Source organism: Macrobrachium nipponense, chromosome 21 (genome assembly GCF_015104395.2).
Source record: "Macrobrachium nipponense isolate FS-2020 chromosome 21, ASM1510439v2, whole genome shotgun sequence".
Lineage (NCBI taxonomy): Eukaryota > Metazoa > Arthropoda > Malacostraca > Decapoda > Palaemonidae > Macrobrachium > Macrobrachium nipponense.
In genome coordinates, this window is record NC_087212.1 from 66,019,840 (window position 1) to 66,045,228 (window position 25,389).

At 43.5% G+C, this 25,389-nt stretch overlaps 1 protein-coding gene across 1 annotated transcript in view; it reads right to left on the minus strand.

Moving 5' to 3' along the window:
• Positions 1-25,389, minus strand: part of LOC135198099 (prolow-density lipoprotein receptor-related protein 1-like) — an 875,913-nt gene that overhangs the window by 560,028 nt on the left and 290,496 nt on the right. Inside the window, 1 exon segment of the mRNA XM_064225548.1 lies at positions 8,890-9,018. Within this exon segment, the coding sequence (XP_064081618.1) occupies positions 8,890-9,018 (129 nt within the window).

Below are 25,389 nucleotides of genomic sequence, written 5' to 3' on the forward strand. Positions count from 1 at the left end.
CCCCACCCTTATAGAGGTGGAAAGTTAGTTGATGTTTAGTCGCATTTGGGTCGGCTCTGAAAAATGCACTCCCTAAAAGTTTGTCTCATTTTTTGTAAAGACATTATCTTGAAGTGTGTTCATCTAGCCATATGTGGTCTTTCCTGTCTATGTTCTTTCCTCCTACAGACTTTGTTTGTGTATTCCAAATAGAAGTTCAATTGTCTGACTGGACATATTTTTGGTCTGTTAGGAAGCTTTTCTAAAGCTGATCTCTATTGGTGTGTAGTTGTTCTTTTGGTTTTTATGGCCATGAAGGAAGGGTGGTTCCGTAGGACAATGTGTTCTGGGGTGAAGGTGGCTCCTGGAAATGCAGAGATTGTTAAATTGATTTGCTCTTAAAGGGCAAGCTAAGGCTACTAGAAATAAGGTTTTCTGTGTCAGTAGTAAGGTAGAGTTATCTCTTTTTGTGGTGTTGAGAAACGAAATTACTTTGTCTAGATCCCAGCCCAGGGAACTGGTGAGTGTTGCTCGGCTTCCTTCTATTCATTCACCCCCGATATCATTGCTTTGACATATTTGTCTTCGCAAGACAGTAACCTGGGAAATATCCTGACAAAATATAGGACCTAAAGCTGCTCTGTAGCTCTTCAGGGTATTGTAAGCCAGTCCCTTGTCTATAAGGTGATTGAAAAATAAAATAATTGCTAACAGGGGGGAATTTGTTGTCGCTTCCATACTCCTTATGAATGAAACTTTTAAAAATGTTATACAGGTTTTCATACTTGTGCATGGAGCTGTCCCTCAAGCTGATAGCAATTTTGGTGCAAATCCAGGTCAGGAGGACATGAAACATTTGGGAGCTGGTCCTTTAAATTTTGAAGCGATCAAAGTTGATTGGAGCTTTGCTGAGGGTGAGATACAGTCCTTGAGAAACTATCTGGTAGTCTTCTATCTTCACAGATATAGTTTGTGCTGCTTCGAAACTGACCTCACTATGGAATCCATGGTTCTGTCCCCTGCGATATGGTACAGAAAAGCATGTTATTATTGCATTCTTTATAGATTTTAAAAGCTACTTTGTGTAGTAAGAATCCTGGTGGAAAGGCATAGAGAGGTGTTGGTCCCTTCCAGGCTAATCGTAAGTGCATTATTGCTGATGGCTTTTTGGTTTGGAAGAGTATGAACAAAACTTTTTTGCACTTAGTATTGAAGCCATTTGAGAACAGATCTATTTCCGGGTTGAAATTGAAGTCGGTGCAGATTAAGGAGAATAGACTGTCACTGAGGCAAGTTTCTGTGTGGATTGAACCAGGTCTCTGGAAAGTGAGTCTGCAATGGTGTTACTTACTCCCCTGATCCATCTGGAATTTATCTGTATGTTATGGATCTTCATGTTACTTAGTATTTTCCTGGACAAGTTCATGAGCTACCTTGTTTCTGATACTACCCTGCTTCCTTAGCCAACAATTTGTAACCTTTGAATCTACATGAATTAAGACTACTTTGTTGTATAACCTTGTAGTGAAGTGTTCCATAGAATAGAAGCACGCTAATAACTCTCTTACATTAATGTGAAGGGAGGATTCTTCATTGGGTCCAAGTTCCATTATTGAGAGTATTTTACCAGCTATTACTAATGCTCCTCCCCAACCCTGGTTGGAAGCATCTGTGAAAAGTTCTGCATCTATTTGTGGTTTTGGAATGTTAACCTCTCTGTACATTTGTCTCAGTTCCCATGGCTTTAGGTATTTTTTTGAAGGATGTGTGGGATGATTTTGTACCTGAATTAAAATAACTGTGGTATCTGTGGAGATATTTAAGATGGAATCTTCCCCAGCTTGTATAGGAAGCACTGAAATTTAAGGCTCCAATTAACATCTGATAGGAGTGAAGGTCAGATTTAAACAGAGTTGGAGAAAGCTTTGGCCAATTTGATACACTTCTCTATGTTTTTCTGAATGGGATTCATAGTTTTTCTTAATCATATTGTAATGCACTCCTAAAAATTCAATCTTTGAGCCGGTTCAATTGTAGATTTTTTTTAAAAGAGATATTCCATCCTAAGTCTGACAATATGCCTAATGACTAACTGAATGTGATTTTTACATTTAAATAATCTTTTGCTAATATGAGCTGTTCATCAAGATAGTTGAATATTAAGATGTTGTATGTAGTTTCTAATTATTTACTTGATCACCGTGTACATTATCTTTGAAAATATATAAGGAGCTGTCTTTAGTCCAAAGGGTACCACAGTCCATTTGAACTTCCTTTTACCTAGCTTGAAGGTTAGAAATTTCTGGCTACTTGTATGTAATGGAATGTGCCAATAAGCATCCTTTTAAATCTAGTTTGCAGGCCCAAGAGTTTAGATGTAGATAGGGAAATATTGTATTGGCCTTAAGCATGGTAAAAGGAAGGTTTTCTTATCATGGTGTTAAGCACTTTAATATCAAAGATTAGTCTTACTGTTCCATCTGGTTTTAATTTATAAAATATGTGGTTGGAAAAAGAAAAAGGAAGTTCTGGGGATCTGCTCTATGACTCCTAGTTTTAGCAGTCTGTCACATTCTCTTTCCAATATTTTCCGCTTGTTAGTTGAATAAAATCTATCTTTACCCTACCCTTTTTAATTGATCTCTGGGCTTTTAGTTTATTATTAATGAATTCTCACCCCTTCATTGATAATTCTACAAGCAAAAGAGGCATTAGGAAGCTTTCTCCAACTATCAATGTTCATTAGTATGACTTACCTATCCTAACTCGCTGGGGGGCTCTGGGAGTTAGTTATTCATTGGGTTTGATGTCCAAAGGCAAGGTCTCTTGACTTCTATCCATTATTTATTAGCATTAGGCCCAATGTCATGGTGGTCTGGTGCAGAGCAAAGCTCATTATTAACTGGTGCGGAGCAAAGCTCATTATTAATTGGTGCGGAGCAAAGCTCATTATTAACCTGGTGCGGAGCAAAGCTCATTATCAACTGGTGCCGAGTGACCTCGTTATCAACTGGTGCCAGAGAAAAACTCATGTTCTGGTGCTGAGCAAACATCTTGGTCTGGCGCCTGAGTGAAGCTTATTGTGCTCTGGTGCATAAAAACTAGTGCTGAAAAAACCTCTCTTTGACCTGGTGTGGAGCAAGGCTCAATTTCTAGGATAGAGAATGATTTATTTTTATTTCCTTTCTCTGGCTCTGAACTATTTGCTTGTCCATTTTGGGACCTCCCCCCCCTGTACCCACCTCGCCTACTACCTCTTCTAAGCGGCTGAGACTTGAATCTAAAGCTAGGGTTACCTTTGAGGAAACTGAACCTTCTTCCCTGAAAATCTGCCCCCTAAAGTTGAATTTCCTACCCCTGAAGTTTGCTGCCCCTCCTCTGAGGAGGGGGGGACCTTACGAAAGCAGGCAGCAATGGCTGTTTTTGGTCTTCAGTTAAATTCCAAACTTCTTTAATGTCTGCTTTTGATTATGAGATCTCTTATCTCTTCTTGAGGTATCTAGGAAGTGCTCTACTTCTGAAATTCCTTATCAAATTTTGTATAAGGTCTATGCTCTTTCTTTAGGGGACCAATAATAATCTTAGACAAGAACTCAATGTCATTTACTTTGGAGGGGTACACTATGTGTGCCAGTGCTGCATGCCCTTGAAAGGCAGAAATACTATTCTTAATATTTTCTATGTCATAGAAAAATTTTCTCTTGTGGGTGTCATCAAATATCTTACCTTCAGGCCAGAAATTCAACTTTGGAGTATTTATTAATTTAAAAAAAGTCTGAAAACTCCTTATTTTGACTACTTACAAAGAATTTATCAATGTTATCACTATGGCCTTCACTGAAAGTTAATGCTACTAGTGAGTTATTCAATTGAATTTTCCCTTCTCTATGAAAAGATGGTTCAGCTTTGAAATTGGTGGAAATATATGAAGGAATGGGTTTATGGAAGGTAAGAAGGTTTAAATCTTCATAATCACATTTCATCTTCATTATTATAAAAGGAAAAGAGGTCTAAATTTGCACTTTCAGGTAATTCAGGTGATCGTCTCGAGCGTTTTAGTAGGAGGGGGAGCCTCATTCTTCTTAGCAGGTGAACCACTTCTGCCGAGTGAATTGTTTTTATATCAGTGATTTATTTACCAACCTTTAATTAAAGTGTTTATTCAACAGGTATCGTAAATTATGGACAGCAGCGGACCTAGAAGGCTGAAGTCAAGCAAAGGGGCGTTCACGACTCAAATAGCCCTCTTAGGTAATTCAGGGCCTTATTAAGTGACTATGTAAGGTATGTATCTGTTATTATTAACATAATCTAGACCTGCTTCCTATGTAACCCTTTGCATATCGCCCCCCAGGGCCTAGGCTAGCTTCGATAGGTTTGTTTAAAATGAGAAACGTGAACTCGAACAGACCTAACTACCTGTGGCCTAGCCCTACTACCTATTAAGCTACGTGGTTTTGATGTGTGCAAGCAAGCAATTTGTATTGTATACCTAGTTATAAGTCTAACTCCGCTGCTTTCCATATGCCGGTTTCGTTGTAAACAGAATTTAAACTACCCTTTTCTGAATAATTTCATGAGAGTTTGATTCTGTTGTGGAGTAACATATTCACGATATCAGAATTTGAAGGCATTTCACTTCCTGCAGTCGATTGTGGACGTTTTTGTTACGGTCTACATTCTCCTCTTCGCTGGAGTCGTCACTCAGCCGATGAACGTCCACGTAGGAAAGAATTTGCCCTCTTCATATTTTAGCAGTGGGCAGAGCGGGAGGGAAAAGAGAACCTTCTATGCCGAAGTCAACTTCAAAATTGTGACTACTTTTGCCGAGTCAACCCGCTCGTCTCTGATAAGCACCGCCCCAAGGGGGCGTGGTTTAGCGCTCGCGCCGCCTCTTGGGGGGTTTCAGGGGGAGTGTGTAAGCTACCACTGGTGAGTCCGGAAGGTGAAGCCTCCATTCTCCAGAACAACAACTTCCGAAAAGGAAGACAAACACTCTTGCGTGTCTCCCTCCTCCTGCTCCGGCAACGGAGACTAACGACGAGAAGGATGTGTAGGCTCCTCTAAGGCACCTTCCCCACTAAAATTAACGGAAGGGTTAGCAGCCAAAAAGCCCAAAACCCCAACTACCCTGTCTGGGCTGGGTCCATGCGTCGGATTCAAAGACGAACCCACTATAACACTAGGAACATCACTTACCCCAACAGATGACTCATTAACATGTCCATGAATGGTCACGGGCGTGGCAGACGTACGAACATGAAATGGAGGGGAATCCCGAACACGAGATCGAAGGAGAATCCCCGGAGTCGAACTCTTGGAAGCACCAGTAAGAGGGGCAGGCAAACACTCCTGCTATACCAACTCCGCGCTCACTACCTTCGACCTCTTGACAGGCGCCTTGAGATCCTTATGGCAACGAATAGACCTTGGAGAAGAAGGAGTGCTTACATCATGTGCACGGGCAGGGGAGGTTGCAACATGCTCGCAATGTGCATGGACGGGGGAGGTTGCAACACGCTGGCGAAGCACACGGATGGGGGAGGATTCGAAGCAGAGGGCGAAGCATCTCCTGCAGAATGCACAAGGGAAGGTACAGTAATACTGCCCGAAACACCAACACTCTCGAGAACACGTCCGCATTGTTCCTCCCTCGTAGGCAAAGAAAGGGCAAAGTCCTTAGCCTTCCAACGCTTGATACACCGATGAGGTGTAGAGGGGGAAGAGGGAGAGGAAGACAGCACTGGTTTCTGATGCGATCTCTTTGCAGGAGGCGGGGGCGAAGCAACACGTTTCCTACCAGTCCTCCCAACCGATAAGGGAGCCAACTTGACATCCAAAACAGAGTCCAACCTCTGAAGCACTGCCTGGCATATAACCTCAGACTGATGCACCAGAGAAGGCTCTGATGACATGGAAGGGAGATGTAGCAAACTGGGCGGCAGGGATGACCTCACGGCCGAGAGAGGCAGAGCAGAGGAGACAACTGGGAGAGACGTCATCGATGGAGTGACGTCACAAGTGGTGGTGACGTCACGGCTTTCCCTCGCTGCGAGGGGGGAATCAGACGCCACTGGCGGAGGAATACACAAAGACGGATCCCGTGACGTCATCAACGGGGCTGACGCCACGGCGTCTCTCTGACTCGAAGAAGCGGCAGCAGTCACTGGCGGAGCAATACAAGATGGCCGACCTTAGTTACCCATGAAGACAAGGCCAGGAGGAGGGGGGATGGCCTGGCCAGCACGGGGAGGGGAGTTGCGAGCCTCCATAAAATGCGCTAGCAATCCTTCCAAGGATAAGGGACCCCCTAGCCCGAGTGTCTTCCAAATCACCGCCATTTTGGACGCCTCCGACTCTGGAAGAAAAGAGAATGATGAAAAAGCCTCCCCCTTCCCAGGAATCAAATTAACTCCCGAAGAAGAAGGGGCGACATTACAAACATCAGCCTGGTGGCCTCCCGATACTTCCAGCAACGAATCAATGAAAGAAAAGGAAGGAGACACAGTAACAACACTACTATGGGGGTTGAATACTGCAGGAGACGAAGCATCAAGAAGAGGCAAAAAACCCTCCCAAGAAGGAAGAGTCGAAACCCTCCGATGTTCTCTCTTGCTATAAAACGACTTCCACTGCTCTTTAGGCCATGCCCGGCATTCTGTGCAAGGATTCGTTATAGTACAAAAATTAGAACGACATCTACTGCACGTGATGTGGGGGTCAGTCGCTGCTGAAGCCAAAAAACGAGAACACAGAAAACCTGGAATTCCAGGGCACATATGCTGACGAGGCCAAGAAGGAGCAGATGAAGCCATAATATCAGCCAAACACACACACACTAAACACAAGCAAAAAGGGCAATGAACCGGGAAAAGGTCAAGAGAGGTTAACAAGACTTGCCCAGGCGGTCAAAGAAAAGACTGACGCACTGGCGTAGCTGCGTGGTCCTTGACCACTCTTCACCCGAGCTACGCATGCGTTGCCAGATATCACAAGATTCCTTGCTTTCATCTGCTTTTTAACCGGATCCAGCTAGGCGCTAGAAATTATCCTATCCTATTGTTAAGACCTCAGGTTTGTTCAAGTATGAACTACTAAAATTTAAGCTTTATGGTTATGAAATACTTCCACTCATTAATTCCTCTTCAAAAGGAAAGAAAAGAACAGCTAGTCAGTCCTTCTTTACAAGCACAGATATTCCCCAAAGCTCTGAACAGTTATATATCTCCTTATTTGTTGCCTGATCCATCAGCTGAGAAAAATGAGCAAGGCTGTTAGGCAAATACCATATCTCAATATAGGCGGGACAGAGCAAACTGCTAAAAACCTCAGATTTGGCTACAAGGGACTTGTAAGATACACAAGAAAGCTCCTTAGGACTGGCAAATGAAGGGTGGCACAAACTTTCAAGTCATCCCGGTGATGTATTACAGCAACTATGAACTGCTGGATCTGGAAGAGAGGAGCAAAGAGTTGGCAGCTTGTGACTTGTGACTGAGGCTAGTCACCAATACATCCATCCAGGAAGTTGCCACAGGGTTCCATAGACATCTAAATGGAGTGACTGTTCAGAGAAAAGAACTAGATTCATCCTCCTGAGGCCCTCTATAACCATGATGTATCAAGACTCAAAATGAAATTTTGTCTGTCTGTGCTTGAAGTACTGCATTATTCTCCAGACTGATGAACTTTTGCAAAAGGCTGACTCTTTCAATTACCCTGTATTTGTTTTATCTTTCCATTGCAGTCATCTTTTCCTTCCAACTACTCTTAATTCAGTCATTATTTCCTTTATAAGTCATCTTCCAAAGCAGAATGTCACACCTGGAAGCACCATCATCTTTTCGTTAGTAGCATTGAAGACTGCCATAAGTTTCTTTTTCTTTACCAGAGAAGAACTACAGGGGATATCAAATATTGAGTGGTTCTGGCACCCTGTTTGTGTGTTTAGGAGTTAGCCCGTTGCTAATGCTTAAGTTGCCCCTTCAGTTTTGTTAACCTTACATCTTGCTTTGCTAAGCTATTTATAAGATTTTCTTGAGAAGAAAGCAGTTAGTCCATTAATTCTGATATTTATATATGGCATAGGGGTATGTGTTAGTTCCATTTCCAAAGAACCGAGGCCTGCAATTCAATAGACGCAAGACAATACACTTTGAAGGATACACTGTAACAATCCAAAATCTGATTTTCAATACTGAGTCCAGGTACCCTTTTTCAAACATTCAGCCAATTCACGACAATAAGATGATCAATCCTTTACCATTTTCAACATCATAAGACTCCTAGTAGGAAAAGACCTTCCAGGATTCAGCTCTTGTTGACTGAACATGGTTCATTTTTACAAGTTTGTTTAAGCTGGCCTTAAGGCTTCCCCATCATCTTCAGCAGGTTCTTCAAACAGATGACAAATGACACAAACTTTAAAAAAATCCAGTAAGTACTGTTCTCGGTCACCTGAAATCAAAGCAGCTCCCACGACAATTGATTCAGACATGACATCAAGACTCCACTGATTCATATTAAGAAAGCCAGATTTCACTCAGGATTTGAGGTTGTCAATTTTGTAGGTATTTTTGATTCTCCAAAGACTCAAGTTTAGTAAGACGAGACTCCATTCAGTGAAAATTTGGACTGGAATTGTGTCACAAAAAGGACAAATTTTTTAATCAATTTGTATTTTTCATAGCTAACAAACCTTTGGTATTAACAATAGTTTAATTCTTCTAGCACCAGCTGAAAACCAGTTACTGCAGTCCCTGTGTTAGGTGATTTAATAAATGTGAACCTGCTATACACCTGCTCCTTTCCTGTTTTCCTCTGCAAGACTAATGCTTATTGATAAAAGTAATAAAATAACCACTCTAAAAGAATGTCTAGCTCCCTATGAATGATTTATCATTAACAAACCTTATCTTCACAGTTAGCTTCATCACTGCCGTCTCCACAGTCTTCTACCCCATCGCAAAGCTGGTATGTAGCAATGCAGGTTTCATTTGCTGTACAGTATGTACAACCATGAGTCTTCTCACAAATTTTCTGAAATTGACAAAAAAGAAACTATACCACAGTGCCAGTAACTCACGTAAAGTAAAATACTTGAACTTTCACAAAATCAGCAAATCCTACACACTTGTTTTCAGATAAAAATAATATATAGGTCTTATCTATACGTAATAGGAGAATATGATTGTCAAAATATCTAGCATATCAGAAATTCTTTTCTTATGAACAACATTTCTTATGGAGATAATGTGACAGACATAATGCTATGTCTATCAAATACATATATTTGTCAAATTTGTTTAATGATGACTAGCACTTAATAAAATTCCCAAATTTGTTTAATGATGATAACACTACAAAATATATCCCAACTTATACAAATGTATTTCAAATTTAAGACATCAAGAAAATATACCCAAAATCTTACACAAATGTATTAAAAATTTAATACTTAGGGATAAAATATCTTGCAAGCTAAGCACATGCAGAGTATTACAAAATTTTAAAAATATAAATATTAATTACGTACTTGGAGAAATTACTTCAATGTGAGGGACATGGGCTTTTGCCATCTTATAGCTTTTGCAGTCTCAGTATTTCAAATAACTTATTATCTACTGAAGAAACTTGTAATCAGATGTGACAATACATTGAAGCAATTTGATAAACTAGACAGACTGACTCATAAAGCTAGTAGTATAATTTTTGTTTACAAGTTTAATCAGCTGACATAGACCTGTGATTCTTGCTGTTATAGTAAGTATTAGTAGGATAAAATAACTTCAATGCACCTTTCATTTATATATTTATAACTTTGGAATATAATTACCAAGCATTATTCAGTTTGGTGCAATAATAGTTAGGATAGGCATTTTCACACTATGTTACCCAGAAAAATGACTATTTGTCCAAAATTGCATTTTTCCTAACTATACAAACCTGAGGTCCTTTTACAATAGGAAGGTTACTAGCGGCAGCTGGATAGGTCGTAAGCTTTCGAACAAGGAGTTCGGTAGTTAACTGCTTGTCCGACAGTGCGCGCGCCGCGCGACTGGGAGGTGAAGAATCACTTTTGCTTTAGGCCCAAGCAAAAATTGCGGAGTGAGGGGTGGCATGAGGTGGGGCTATGTGTAAAAGGACATCAGGTTTGTATAGTTAGGAAAAATGCAATTTTGGACAAATTGTCATTTGTTCCGACACGAGATACAAACCTTTCGGTCCTTTTACAATAGGAAGACTCACTTCTTGGTGGGAGGAATCTGAGTCTTTTGTGAAACAGGACTGGTGTTCGCCCAACCTTGGAATGCCTCCCTGGTCGTGAAGAGCGAGGGAGGGATCCAAGCCTCTGTCCGATTGATCGGGGTGTACACCGCAGGATCAATGGTCAGACCTCTGGACCAAGTACTAAGAGAGAGGCAAGCGTATCTCTTCGTACCAGCAAGCAAGAACAAGTTCCTGTTTGCAAGAGGCAACATAAAGTTATGGGTTTGTCTCTTGTTGGCATCCATTTCCTCCCCCTTGTAGGAGGAAGTGGTGGATATTCGCTCCGATCCCTAGTGAAAGGGATAGGATGGGGCTCTGTCGAGTAGCTCACCTGCATCTCGTCCTTATCCAGCAGGTGGACCCGACCGCTATCCCTCTACCACAGGTAGAGGGGGAGAAAAGATAGGAAGAGGAGCCAGTCACTTTCTCATTCACTCATCCATTCTTACAGTCACACCAGGACTCGATGCTGTTCAGCCTGCGACGGTCTGGGTTAGCTACACAACGTGTTGAGCAGCCACCACGGGTCCCAAGGAAAACGATCAAAGGACCTGTGGGCAATATCGCAAAGGTAGAAGGAGGTGCAAGTGGTCTGGTTGTACCAGACCCCTGCCTTCAGTACCTGCGCCACGGAGAAGTTCTTGCAGAACTCGAGGGAGTGTACTTCTTCTAGGTCATCCTGGTGCTGACGAAGAGGCTTCAAAACTCAGCCTGGGATGTCGAGTTTCTTCAGATAGCGCCGTCGCACCCTCACAGGACAAGGCAGCATCTCCTTCGCATTGAAGGCGGAGAAGTCCATTAGGGAGGGGATGTGAAGGACTCTAACCGATCGTCAGGGATCGAAGGGTTCCGAGTCTTCGCTACAAAGTTCGGTACGAAATCGAGCGTCACGGATCCCCATCCCCTGGATGCTTGACTTCGCAGGAAAAGTCATGCAGTTCCCTCAGAGGAAAAGAGGGAAATAGTCACATGACCTATCCCTCTTCTCGACTTCGGTGATGTCCAGTACCCACACTGGTCTATCGGTCTGCAGCGAAGTCTTGCATTCTCCTATCCCCATGCAGCGAAGTTCTTCTTCTCGGTAGTGGATAGGACACCGACACTCCATGGTGGGTGTCGATGGTATGAGTACTGGGACAAGCCATTAGGACTAAGTAATGATTGATCTGGAACAACCAAACTAAGTCCACAGAGTAGTTCGTAATTGACTCGGGCGCTCTGACAGCTGCCGACTGACTGCGTTTGGTGTAGTGAGGCAAGTTGTCCAAGCATCCGAGTAAGTCACGTGACCTTCGCCCTTAAAGGGTTATGCCGAGAGACAAAACAAATGGTAATTTTTGTCACCGATGCCAGACGGCGAGGTGATGATTCTCTTAAGGCATGTGCCCAACAGGCAAAAGTCAATTGCCTTCTAGAGACCGAGGTCCCTGATGACAAGACATCCTCATAGTAGTTGAATCTCAGCTAAGGAGAAACAACACTATGTGGCGTTGAAGACGAAGGTGGACAGTGAATGCAACCTACGTCTTCACAGCCGAATCGAGAGAAGGATTCTCAAGATTCTGAACCTGTGCTTACAAATGACTGAAAACGCTAACCACTATTTCATTGCTGTCCGGTGAGGAGTCGTAGTTGCAATGAAAAATCACAGCAAGCTTAGTTTTCAAGATTAAGAGTTCATTTTTGGCTCCTTTTTTTTCATTGCTTGAAGTTTAGTATGCAACCATCAGAAATGAAAAAAAAATATCATTATCATATATGACAGCGCGAAAATTTTTTTTCCGATATAATTGTATACAAATCGTGCTGTGAGCAAAAAGGTTAAAGATAACGAGTTTATTTTTTTCATTGTATTGTACACTAAATTGCAATCATTTTGGTATATAACACATTGTAAAACGATAGAGGCAACACAGAGAAAATATTATCACAAAATGATGCATGAATTCGTAACACGCAGACGTAAGGAAATTTTTTTTGTTTCGTAAATTCACCATAAATCAAAATATTGTGCTAGAGACTTCCAATTTGTTGTAAAATAAAGGTAAATGATTGAATATTACTAGAATGTGAGAGTTTTAGCTTACAATTGCATTTTTACCAATTCGGTCGAGTCAAAGTTGACCGAAGGTTGATATTTTGGCACATCGTTATTTATATGAAAATATTTCAAAACTGATAAAAGCTACAACCATGGCTTGTTTTTCGTTGTATTCTACATGAAATTGCGCACATTTTCATATATAAAACTCCATGTAACAGCTAATTTAAAATGGTGCAAACATTACGGCAACTGGACGAAAAAATTTCTGATTTTTTTTCGGTAGTTACCGCGGGGCCGTAAGGAAAGTTTTTTTTTTCATAAATTCACCATAAATCAAAATATTGTGCTAGAGACTTCCAATTTGTTGCAAAATAAAGGTAAATGATTGAATATTACTAGAATGTAAGATTTTTAGCTTACAATTGTGTTTTTTTGACCATTTCGGTTGAGTCAAAGTTGACCGAAGGTTGATATTTTGGCACTTATCGTTAATTATATGAAAATCTTTCAAAATTGATAAAAGTACAACCATGGGTTGTTTTTAGTTGTATTCTACATGAAATTGCACACATTTTCATATATAAAATTTTATGTAATGGCTAATTTAAAATAGTGCAAGCATTACGACAATCGGACGAAAAAATTTATGATTTTTTTCGGAAGTTACCGCGCGGACGTAAGGAAAATGTTTTTTTTTCATAAATTCACCATAAATCGAAATATTGTGCTAGAGACTTCCAATTTGTTGCAAAAGGAAGGTAAATTATTGAATATTACTAGAATATAATAGTTTTAGCTTACAATTGCGTTTTTCAACCATTTCGGTAGAGTCAAAGTTGACCGAAGGTTGAAATTTTTGCACTTATAGTAATTTATATGAAAATATTTCAAAACTGATAAAAGCTACAACCATAGGTTGTTTTTGGTTGTATTCTACATGAAATTGCGCACATTTCCGTTACATAAAGTATAAAACTTTATGTAACGGCTAATTTAAAATGGTGCAAACATTACGACAATCGTACAAAAAATGCATGATTTTTTCGGAAGTTACTGCGCGGACGCAAGGAAAATGTTTTTTTTTTATAAATTCACCATAAATCGAAATAATGTGCTTCCAATTTGTTGCAAAATAAAGGTAAATTATTTAATATTACTAGAATGTAAGAGTTTTAGCTTACAATTGCGTTTTTTTACCATTTCGGTCGAGTCAAAGTTGACCGAAGGTTGATATTTTGGCACGTGATTGTTATTTATATGGAAATATTTTAAAACTGATAAAAGCTACAACCATGAGTTGTTTTTAGTTATATTCTACATGAAATTGCACACATTTTCATATATAATACTCCATGTAACGGCTAATATAAAATGTTGCAAAAATTATGTCAAAGTGACGAAATAATTTCTGAGTGTGTCGCTGATACTTTTTAGTGCTAGAAGAAAGAAATTCGCGCTTGCGCGCCTGGGTAACAATTGTAAACAAAACAACGCCTTGATCTGTGAGCTCCCAGCATCCCCCAAGGTGCGTGATTCAAAAGTTTCTGCCTAGTAGGCCTATAACTATTTTTCCGCGAATTTAAAAAAAAACTTTTTTATATCGACGTACCATACGTCCAACCGGCATCCAACAGACAATTCATATCGACGTTTAATACGTCCAATCAGAGTTAAAGGGTAAATGATGACTTAGACAATGTTACAGCCAGATATTTTCCCTAATGTGTAATAACTTTTTAGTAAAAATGTGGAATTTCATTTGCTTAACTTACCTTTACTTTGACCTACAGAGAGAAAAAATAGTCACCTTTTTAAGAACACTTAGCAATGTCAATTTTCATCTCCATAGATATTGTCTTCCTCTTCTTAGAGGCATTTCCTAAGCTCTTTTCCTCCATCTCTTTATTTATCATATCTTCTAGTTAAATAAGTTAAAAAAAAAAAAAGTACAAGAGAATGATAGAGGGATTTTGATAAAGGAAAAATCTATTTCTGGGCTCAGTTCGTGTCGCTGCGCGAAATATCCCTTTAATCCATTATTTCTAAGGTAAATGCACTAACACATACCAGAGAATAAATAAAATAAAGAAAAGGTCAGTATAACTGACTCGCTCACCCTCCAAGAGGGCGTCGGTATGAACACTAGGGCGAGTGAGACCTACCACAGAACCTCTCACCAATAGAAATCTCCTACTACAAAACCCCACAAGAGGGGAGCCGACCCACAGAGTGGGCAGCAACTACTACTACTCCATCCCATGCTGCCGACTGCTGCGCCTCTGGTGGCCATCCTTTTAAGTTAGCGCACTGTGTACACACGTTACCCGTTTTTGCTCTTGTGTTTTTTTGTGCCCTTAAAAGGATTTTACTAGATATGGAGGTTTGTTCAGCCATCGCAGCAGCTAAGTTAAGTAATCCGTTAATGTTTCTATTGGGTTTTTTTCCAGCTTTGAGTCAGTATTTGCCGTTTTTTTAGGTATAAATACTGCCTCTTGGTCGGGAAGCATGGCGGCATTGTTCTGCCTCGTGGCGGGTTCGTTCTTGGTCTTCCATACCTAGAACCTTCCCTTGTTACCATTACACTCTATTGATAGTTATCTTTATTATGTTAGGGGTCCAGCCTACTTGGTTTATGTCATGCATGCATGTCTTCTTTACCTTGCGTAGGCATCTTCCATCCAGACCCTAGCCACAGCTCTTAGTATCGGCCCCACGGCTAGCTTTGAGTGGTAGACTTTCTTTCGGGTAGTCGTACACTCCTGGATTTTTCCTCCTACTGATTACTTTCTTACTTTATTTTAATTTAATTTTAGTAATTATTTATTTTAGGTTAGCCTACGGCGTCTGGCATATTACGTAGCCTAGGTCCTGTATTTCATGGTCCCCAGTGTATTGCTTCCTCTCATCAGTTCGGTGGCTTCTCTATAGCATCTCACTGATTAGTTGGTGCTTGATCCTAGGCTATGTTTTTTTATGTGTCTTATGTTACCGCTCCGTGGTCACCATGTGATCGCGAAGCAGCCAGGCAGCCCGTCCAGTCACCCTACCCTCCTCCCGCTCTACCATAGAGCCGGGGGGAGGGAGGGAGGTCTGTCCTCGCTCGCTCCACATACCCGTGCCTGTCTCCCTCTCTCCCTAGGCGGAGGGAGTAAGGGAGGTCGGACAGACCAGGACTGGACTTGACTGTTCTCTTGCTTCATGGTGCGCTGGGGGTGACTAGGTAGGGGGATTGGCCGTCCCCCTCCGTTGTTACTCCGTTGCCCGTTGTTTGCTCGAGTCTGTTTCGCCTCTCGCTCCTTCCCGGATTGTTGGTGCTTTTTATCTTACCGGAGCTCCGTCAATCACGTGGAAGGTTGCTAGTTTCACCCTTGCGGGCGGACTTCAGGCGTACAGTTGGTCTTCCTAACCATCCCGTCTCGCTGATATCGCGACACGAACACCGCCGCGCACCGGAATTATTCCGGTACTTAGTGCTATTAGGCTTAAGTGTTTTTGTGTTTATTTTAAGCTATCATAAGTTTAATTTAAGCTAGCCTAAGCCGAATCCCTCCCTTACCCACGTTGTCACACCGGACCTTTCCGGGGTTTTAATAGCCTATTCAGGCGGTAAGGGAGGGGGGTTATGCCCAAAATTTTTTCGCGCTCCGGCATGCAGCGGAGTTTCTATTAGCCTATTAGCCTGTAAGTGATGTCTTTTAGGGTACTCATGTATCTTTTCACTTACAGACCACCAAACGTGAGCATCCAGGATGCAACGCCATGCTCCAGGACCCCTGTGGACATGAAGTCTGCAGGTCCCACGCTCCATGCGCGACTCCGCACGGAATCTGCAGGTCTGGTTCCACGAAACCTGCACCATATGTTACGATCTCGTGAGTCAGTTCTTAGACAGGGTAAGTATTCCCAACTCCGTTCGGTAATTTTCCAATAAATGTTTTAGATCTTAAGTTTAATTTTAATCTTTTATTTTAAGCTTAAGCTCTTTTTATATTGGATGTTACATCCCTATGTCTTTAGACTAAGCCTATTATACCTAAGTTTAATCTTAAGTTTAAACTTAAAACTAATGAACGCCCTCTCTTCCAGGCTCCCGCCGTTAGAGATACCGCTCTGGCAACCCTGAGGGCTTGGGTCGGCGGATTCGGGAAGAACGCCGCCAAGGGACAGCCCTACATTCTAGAGAAGAGGTTGGCTGTCCTAATCTTCCCCACCCGGCGGCAAGTCGACGGGTTTACGTCTCGACCCGGCAGAGGCAGCCCCGACTATGGCGGCGATTCAACAACAGCTCGCCGCTTCGTTAAAGGAACCAGGCCAAGATATCTTGTCGGACGTCGCGACACTTGATTTAAATATAGACCCATGGTAGGTGTTGACGACCTGTTGGTCGAGGTAGTAGTTGACGCCCAAGGGCTTCCCTTGGGCGCCACTGGGTCTTCTACTCCTGCTAATTCTCCAGCTTCTTCCAAGGCTTTACAGGAGCTGAGCTCCTTGATACTTCTCCTGACGCTTCAGTAAGACCTAAGGTCAAGGGACAGACGGTTGTAAAAACCCTCAAAAAGACGTCGTCGTCGTCCAAAAAGACTTCGTCGGCGTCAACGTCTCGTAAGTCTCCGGCTGCAAACCCCGGAGCAGAGAGGTCTAGAGCTTCTGTTTCAAGCTCCAAATCCTCAAAGAGCAGGTCTTCCAAGGAGAGGCCACGTACTCCGGCTGAGCCAGCAGTTCTCCTCTCCCCTTGGTACCTGTTCCAAGTTACCCATCCACCTCCGCAGCAGCTCCGGTTTTGGATCCCAATGCTGGACTGTTGCAACACATGGGAGACTTGGTCGGCTCTCTGAGGAACAGCATGGAGCAGATGTTCTCCCGGTTGTCCGACAGGATTACGTCTCAGGACAACATCATCGCCGGACTTAATCAGGCCCCTCTAGCTACTCCCCCAGCTTTCGGCACCGGATTAGCTCAGCTCCCACCTCATGACTCTCTGCCTCCGTTCTCTATGAATAACCCCTGGAGGGTGGCGTCATACGCCCCTTTCCAGGACGGTCTTATTTCCATTCCGGAGTGTGGTACTCGAAGGATTGAGGACTTCGAGTTCTACCCGGAGGGTCTCCAACCCCCACCGTTCATTGCTACGCCAGACTCACTGACGCAGCCATGACTAGAGATGACAAAGTCCCTAAGGAGACAGTCCTCTACTCACGGTGACCAGGCTCAAAGAGAATGGCTCAGGTGTTTAGAGGACATGGATTGTTCAAATACAAGAATTTCAAGCCTTCAAGAGTCCCTTCACCATTTTTACGATGGAGGAGGGAACTCCTCTTCCCTTTCTCAGCAAAATAGCAACGGTCACTATTCCAGCGGCCCAGAAGGGGAGGGGGAGTCGTTGCCACAGCTAAGGGAAGCAGACCCCACATTCTCCTTTGCTCCCTTCACTCGGAGAACTGTGGGAAGATTTACCAACACCTTTTCGGCGGCAAACTCAAGCCAGACTGTGCTATGGATCAGTTTGGTGAGAAGCTGCCTAGGCTTCCGGACAGCCTCATTCAAGCTGAATTGAGGCCAAGACTAGGCTAGCCAGGTCCATTAATACCATGGCAATGACAGAAGTAGCGACTATTTCTTACAGCTCTGAGCCGCTCTTTAAGCTTCTCACCAAGTCACTGACCCAAACAGTCCAGTCTGACATGTTTGAGTTCGCTACAGCCAGAACTAACTGTCGGAAACATGTCCTCCAGGAAGCAACTATTCGTCAGAGCCGAATAAGTTGCTTTATCAACATCTGGGGGGCAGACCTCTTTCCTGATTCAATGGTAAAGGAGGTCCAGGTGGAAGCGACAAGGCTTAACCAAAGCCTTAAGGATCGTTGGGGTCTCACTGCAAAGAGACGCCAAGACCAATCAGCAAGAGGTAAGTCTCAAAGGAAACCGAAACGTTATCAAGCCTACCAGAAAAAAACAACAACGCTTCACCCAGGCTGTTTCGGCTGTTCCGTTGGTGCAATCAGCCCAACCCTCTACTTCAAGGCTCAATCACAGCCCATCTTACGTGATTTCCCCCACCCCCCGCCTCAACCTTCCACCTCCTACGCTGTCTCCCCAGCCACTTCAACCAAGTGTTTGAAGGCCAGGCCTTCAGCAATACGACCGCTTTGGCAGGGGAGGCAGGGGAGGCAGAGGGGTAGGGGATCCTTTCGTCAGAGAGGATCAGAAGGTCTCTCAACAGGGGAAAACACTTCCGGGGAGGCCAAGCGGATGGGATCACTCAAAACCAGCAGCAGTGAGAGCTCGAAGGTAGGAGGGAGGCTGTTTCTCTTTCCGGCACCTGGTGGGTTTTTTGGGATTCAGCAAGTGGTTCACAACAGAGTATTGTGTCGAAAGGCCTGGGTTGGAGTTGGGTTGCGAATCCCCCTCCACCCAGACCTTTCCTTCAACTTCCATCAAAAGAAATGACGGAGTATGCGGAGGACCTCCTTCAGAAAGGAGCAATAGCGAGAGTCAAACAGATTAAAATTTCAAGGTCGCTTATCAGCGTTCCAAAGAAAGGCTCACAAAAAAGAAGGGTAATCTTAGACTTGTCCCGCTAAACTTGGCCAATCGATGCGACAAGTTCAAAATGCTGACCATCTCGCAGGTGCGGACCTTACTTCCCCACCTGGGGCCGTCACCACCTCTACGATCTTTAACAGACGATACTATCATATCCCTATTGCAAGACACTTTCGCCCTTATCTGGGCTTCAAGATAGGAGATCAAGCATTCTCCTTCAAGGTAGTTCCCTTCGGTCTGAACGTGGCACCCAGGGTGTTCACGAAGTTGGCGGAAGCAGTAGTCCAACAACTGAGGTCTCAGGGGAAATAAATGGTAGTAGCGTATCTCGACGATTGTTGTTATTTGGGCTCCAACAGTCGAGGAATGTCACAAAGCCACACTGAAAGTAATACCAGTTCCTAGAATATCTGGGATTCAAGATAAACAGGCGACAAAATCAAGACTCACTCCGGAGTCCAACTTTCAGTGGCTGGGCATCAATGGAATCTATCCTCCCATACTCTGTCGATTCCATCAGCCAAGAAAAAGGAAATAGCGAAGTCAGTAAAGCAATTTCTAGAACACAAATTTGCTTCAAGAAGAAGCCAGGAAAGAATCCTGGGTTCCCTCCAATTTGCCTCAGTGACAAACATCTTGATGAAAGCCAACTGAAAGACCTAACCAGATCTGGCGCTCGCGAGCAAATGTCAGATCCAGGGACAAGTTGTCATCAGTCCCACAGATTCTACGGAATCGTCTACGCCCTGGGCAAAAGTGAAGAACCTGTCAATATCTGTACCCCTTCAGTTTCCTCCTCCGGGGATTACATCCACACAGACGCTTCACTAAGCGGCTGGGGAGGATATTCTCAGTTCAAGAAGGTTCAAGGAACTTGGTCACCCCAGTTCCGCCGGCTTCACATAAACGTACTAGAAGCGATGGCAGTGTTCTTGACTCTGAAAAGGTTACGTCCGCCAAAGAACTCCCACATAAAGCTAGTTCTGGACAGCGCAGTGGTAGTCCATTGCGTAAACAGGGGAGGCTCCAAATCACGACATCTGAATCATGTCATGGTAGCCATCTTCTCCCTGGCGGACAAGTTCAGTTGGCAACTCTCCTCCACCCATATAGCTGGAGTGAGAAACGTCATAGCAGATGCTCTATCCCGCTCAGTTCCTCTGGAGTCGGAATGGTCACTGGACAACAGTTCATTCCAATGGATTCTCCGGAGGGTTCCAGGTCTACAAGTAGATCTATTCGCATCTCAAGCGAACACAAAACTACCATGTTATGTGGCCCCCAACCATGGACCCTCTGGCCTACGCCTACGGACGCTCTGTCCATAGATTGGAACAACTGGGAGAAGAATTATGTCTTCTTTCCTCCAGTGAATCTCCTCCCCGAAGGTACTGAAACAAACTCAGGACGTTCAAGGGTCAAGTAGCTCTAGTAGCCCCAGACTGGCCGAAGAGCAATTGGTACCCTCTGATTCTGGAACTGGGTCTTCATCCTCTTCGAATTCCCAATCCCAGGCTCTCCCAGTCAGTACAAACGAAGACTGTGTTCGCTTCCTCAGGAAACATTCTCAAAACCCTAACTTTATGGACTTCATGAAGTTTGCGGCTAAAAAAGATGCAGATATTGATCCACGAAAATACTTCTTTTCTTGGAATCTGATAAAAGAGATTCAACTTGAGACAGTATGATGCTGCAGTCAAAAAGTTGGCAACCTTCCTGAGAGATTCAGATATTAGAATCAGACAATCAATTCAGCTATATCCTTTTTCAGATCTTTATTTGAAAAAGGCTTAGCAGCTAGCACTATTACGACAAACAAGTCAGCCTGAAAAAGATTTTTTCAACTCGGGTTCAACATAGACTTGACAGATTCTTAACTTCCCGTCATTCCCAAGGCTTGTGCTAGACTTAGACCTTCAGTGAGGCCTACGTCAGTATCATGGTTCTTGAATGATGTTCTAAAGCTGGCTTCAGAAACAGACAATACGACATGTTCATTTATAATGCTCTTAAGAAAAACTCTATTTTTATTAAGCTTGGCTTCAGGAGCTAGAATTTCAGAACTGTCGGCGTTATCCAGAGATCCGGATCATATAGAATTTCTTCCCACAGGGGAAGTTCTACTTTCTCCGGAACGTAGCTTTTTAGCAAAGAATGAGGATCCTTTGATGAGGTGGGAACCGTGGAACGGTTATACCCCTTCCACAAGATGTTTCTCTTTGTCCAGTATCGACTTACGAGCCTTTTCTGTCCAGGACTTCCTCATCCTCGTCAGGTCCTCTCTTTAAGAGAGAAAAAGGTGGTACTTATCTATTAAAGGTATCAGGAACAGATCCTGTACTTTATAAGCAAGCAACCCTGATTCCTTCCCTAAAGCTCATGATGTCAGGGCAGTTGCCACCTCAATTAACTATTTCCAACACATGAATTTTGATGATTTAAAAAAGTATACTGGATGGAAATCGCCGACAGTATTTAAGCGTCATTACTTAAAGTCCTTGGAAGCTCTGAAATTTTCAGCAGTTGCGGCGGGTAACATAGTTTCCCCCGACTCTGCTTAATCTTAAGTTGAAGATCCAGTTCTCCTTTCTACCTATCTCATTCAACAGTTTGTCTATACTACCATGTTCATCTACGTCTACCTTGAGTCTTAGCTGCTCTTGTGATAGTACAGTGGGTGCCCTCCCTTATTTTTTTGCTAGGGTCACCCACAATGTTTGTATATTGTTCTCTATGATGTGGTCCCCTTATTTTTATGCTAGGGTGACACATCTACATTTGCAATGGTTACGGGTTTTGTATATTAAGACATATAAATTTATTTACTACATTATTGTCTAAGTTTGTTCAGAATCATTTTTATTATTATAATTGTTTTATTTACTTTTGTATATAATAACTATACACAGATGTTAAGTTCAACATATATTCCATGTAAGTCCCTGTACATATATGTAACTTTAAGGTAATTTTAAGGAATAATTTTCTAACCTGTATAATTATGTATATATATATTTTTTGGCAATTATAATACTTTATTTTATTTTAAGTTTTATTGAGACCTTATTTATTTATTTTCTTTTACAATCTTGTGCTAATTCTCTGGTACGATTTCGCGCAGCGACACGAACTGAGCCCAGAAAAGGGATTTTGACGTAAGGAAAAATCTATTTCTGGGCGATTGGTTCGTGTCGCCCAGCGAAATCCCACCTACCCATCCCTGCGCTCAAGATGTCTGCTAACTTCAGATGGCCACCAGAGGCGCAGCACGTCGGCAGCATGGGATGGAGTAGTAGTAGTTGCTGCCCACTCTGTGGGTCGGCTCCCCTCTTTTGTGGGGGTTTTGTAGTAGGAGATTTCTATGGTGAGAGGTTCGTGGTAGTGGTCTCACTCGCCCTAGTGTTCATACCGACGCCCTCTTGGAGGGTGAGCGAGTCAGTTATACTGACCTTTCTATTTTATTTCTTCTCTGTATGTGTTAGTGCATTTACCTTAGAAATAATGGATTAAAGGGATATTTCGCTGGGCGACACGAACCAATCGCCCAGAAATAGATTTTTCCTTACGTCAAAATCCCTTTTCTTGGCGGTGACCTGTGTCGCCCAGTGAAATGGTTCCTTTAGCACTCATTTCTAAGGTATAAATATTGCTATAAATACCAGAGAAAAAAGCTATATGGTAATGCCAGAATAGTCCGGCCCGCTCACCTTTATTTAAGGTGTCGGTATGGTATCTGGGGCAAGTGAAACTACTGCCAGAGGTCCCCTGCCATTTAGTCTCTTCCTTTCTCAATATCCCTCGTCTATTGAGGAGCCGTTCCAAGCCCCCGCTACCCGCTACTGCTACAACTAGCGGTTTGTTTACCATTCCTGTAGATAGCACCCAAGCTTGGGCCGGATAGGGTGTGGAAATAGAGGGTGGGTTTCACTGGGCGACACAGGTCACCGCCCAGAAAAAGATTTTTCCTTTGTCAAAATCCCTTTTCTGGGCCTACCCTGTGTCGCTCCGTGAAATCGTAACAGAGAATTGGCCCCACCAGCATGGAAAGCTAGTGTAGATAAATTACTGTAAGGAAATTGAAACTTGAATAACATAAAATACAATTCAATATCAGTTATTTAATCTACTAGTAAGTAATAAAATTCCTTAATACTATGAGAATTTTAATAATCCTCAAACTAAAACTTATCTATTAATTAGGGTTGTATAACCCAACAAGTAACATTAACAAATCAAACACCAATAAACAGGAATTTAATTACACAATCATAGACCCAGATATACGTATGTACAATCAAATTCATAATGATACATCATAGGTGCGAGCCAAGGTACAATGTGCAACCTAGTAACAACTGAGCTAAGGTCAAGAATGCTAGCGAGGCAGGTAGGAGAGAGAGAGATGTAGAGAGAGACGAAGGCTACTAAACTAAATTTGTTCCGACACGGCATACAAACCTTCGGTCCTTTTACAATAGGAAGGTACTAGCGGCAGCTGGATAGGTCGTAAGCTTTCGAACAAGGGGGTGGTTCGGTTTATGTTAACTGCTTGTCCGACAGGCGGCGCCGCGCGTTTGTGACTGGGAGGTAAACAAACCACTTTTGCTTTCGGCCCTGCTGGCGTGTAGACATGTATCATCGCTCTCTGCCCGCTTCATCGTCGTTGCTTTCGTATGGTTGTGTTTTTTCTTTTTCTATTTATCTAGTGAAACTGAATTGTAAGTACAATCATTTCATATTTATTTTCCATTGAATTCAATTGTGAATTAAAGGATCTGGTTTCTCCACGCCCTCCGATTACCCGAGTGCCGGGACCGGACTGAAGGGCGTAAGTGCGGGAATTCATTTTCCCAGAAATGATCCTCGTATTGTGTATGCTCGGTGCCGAGGGCGGGAGAGCGCTCGCTCCGAGCGTATATTTTGGTTGGAAATGTGTAGATGAAAATCGTAAGTAAGTGCTCTTTTCATTTATATTTTTTTGACCTGTATGCTCGTTGCCGAGCGAATGCGCTCGGCACGAAAAAAAACTTATTCTGTATGGAAGTGGAATCGCAAGTACAGTATTCTTTTTCATTTTCATATATTTATTTTGATTGTAGCAATACTCATTTTGGATCAGTTTCCGAGCTTACCCGGAAATTGATCCTTTCCCCTTTTTATTTGAATGAAGTGAAATCGCAAGTGCAGTTCTTTTTCATTTTCATATTTTATGAGATTGCATTGTTTACTTGGATGAATGTTTCCACTATTTCCCGGGAATTGAATGATCCTTCCCCTTTTTATTTGTATGAAGTGAAACTCGCAAGCGCAGTATTCTTTTTCATTGTTTTCATATATATTTTGATTGCATCAATTCATTACGGATCAAGGTTTCCATTCATAATCGGGAATGGATCCTTTTACCCTTGCGCTCGGTACAGAGGGCGCAAATGCGCTCGATCCGAGCCCTTATTCATTGTGAAGTGAATCGTAATGCAAGATTCTTTTTCATTTTATTTCCTTTTATTATTGATTGCATCAATATTTATTTGGTTCAAGTTCCGCTCAGTCAGGGAATTGATCCTTATGCCCTTGCATTCGGGCCGAGGGCACGATTGCTCGGGCTCTTATATTATTTTGTTGGGTACATGGGTGCGTGCGGGGGTGGGGAACGAGAAGCCCCCCCCCCCCACCCCCCGCTCCCACAGATGGCCCTTCCCCTTGGGGGGGGAGGTATCTGCGTTCTTCTCCTCGCCCGATCCGTCGAGCGCGGGGGAGGGAGGGCGCTTGGTGCCCGATGTACAATTGTATTCGGGGTCTTCCACTCGTTCGGAGAGGGCTCACCCCCCGCGCGAGGGGACTTCCCCCCACTAATCGCTACTACTGTTATTTCCGCAGGTGCTACTGCCACGAGGGTGGGACCTTGGTGAGGTATGGGCGTCCTTCCATTTGCAGGGCGTGCTAGTGTCCAGGGGCTGCGGTTTCTATGTCTGGGCCTACTGCGGTCACCCATGGAGTGGTGACCACGCTCCAGTGACGACGTCCCTCCTCACCTGGTGTACTCGCCTCACGTGGTAACAGTCTTGCCTACAGCCGCTGTGAAGTGCCGTTCGCCGTACCGAGAGGGGGGCGTGCCGCCGCCGCTCGTGGTTGCCGCGCTGCCGCGACCACACTCCGCTGCCCTAGAGCTCGCCCCTGGACCTGCCGCCGGTACCAGGATGTGCTGGCTGCTGCTCCACTTCCTGTGTTTCCGGTGCTGCCTGCCGTACCTGCCGATTCTGGGCTGACTGTCCATGCAGTTGCTGCGCTGGCTGTCCCTGCCGTTGCTGCGTTGGCTGTCCCTGCCGTTGCTGCGCTGGCTGTCCCACCTACCGATGCTGTGCTGGCTGTGCCTGCTGTTCCTGAGATGCCCATACCTGCTGACGTCGTCCCTGTTCGTGGTGGTACTACCCCAGACTATGGTCTGTCTGTACAGGTGCGTCCGGGCCCTGTGGCTTCGGCTACAGCAGCCCCGGCTCCGCCCTGGATGGCAGATCTTACGTCTGTCCTGAGGAACCTGACGAAGAAGAGGAGGAA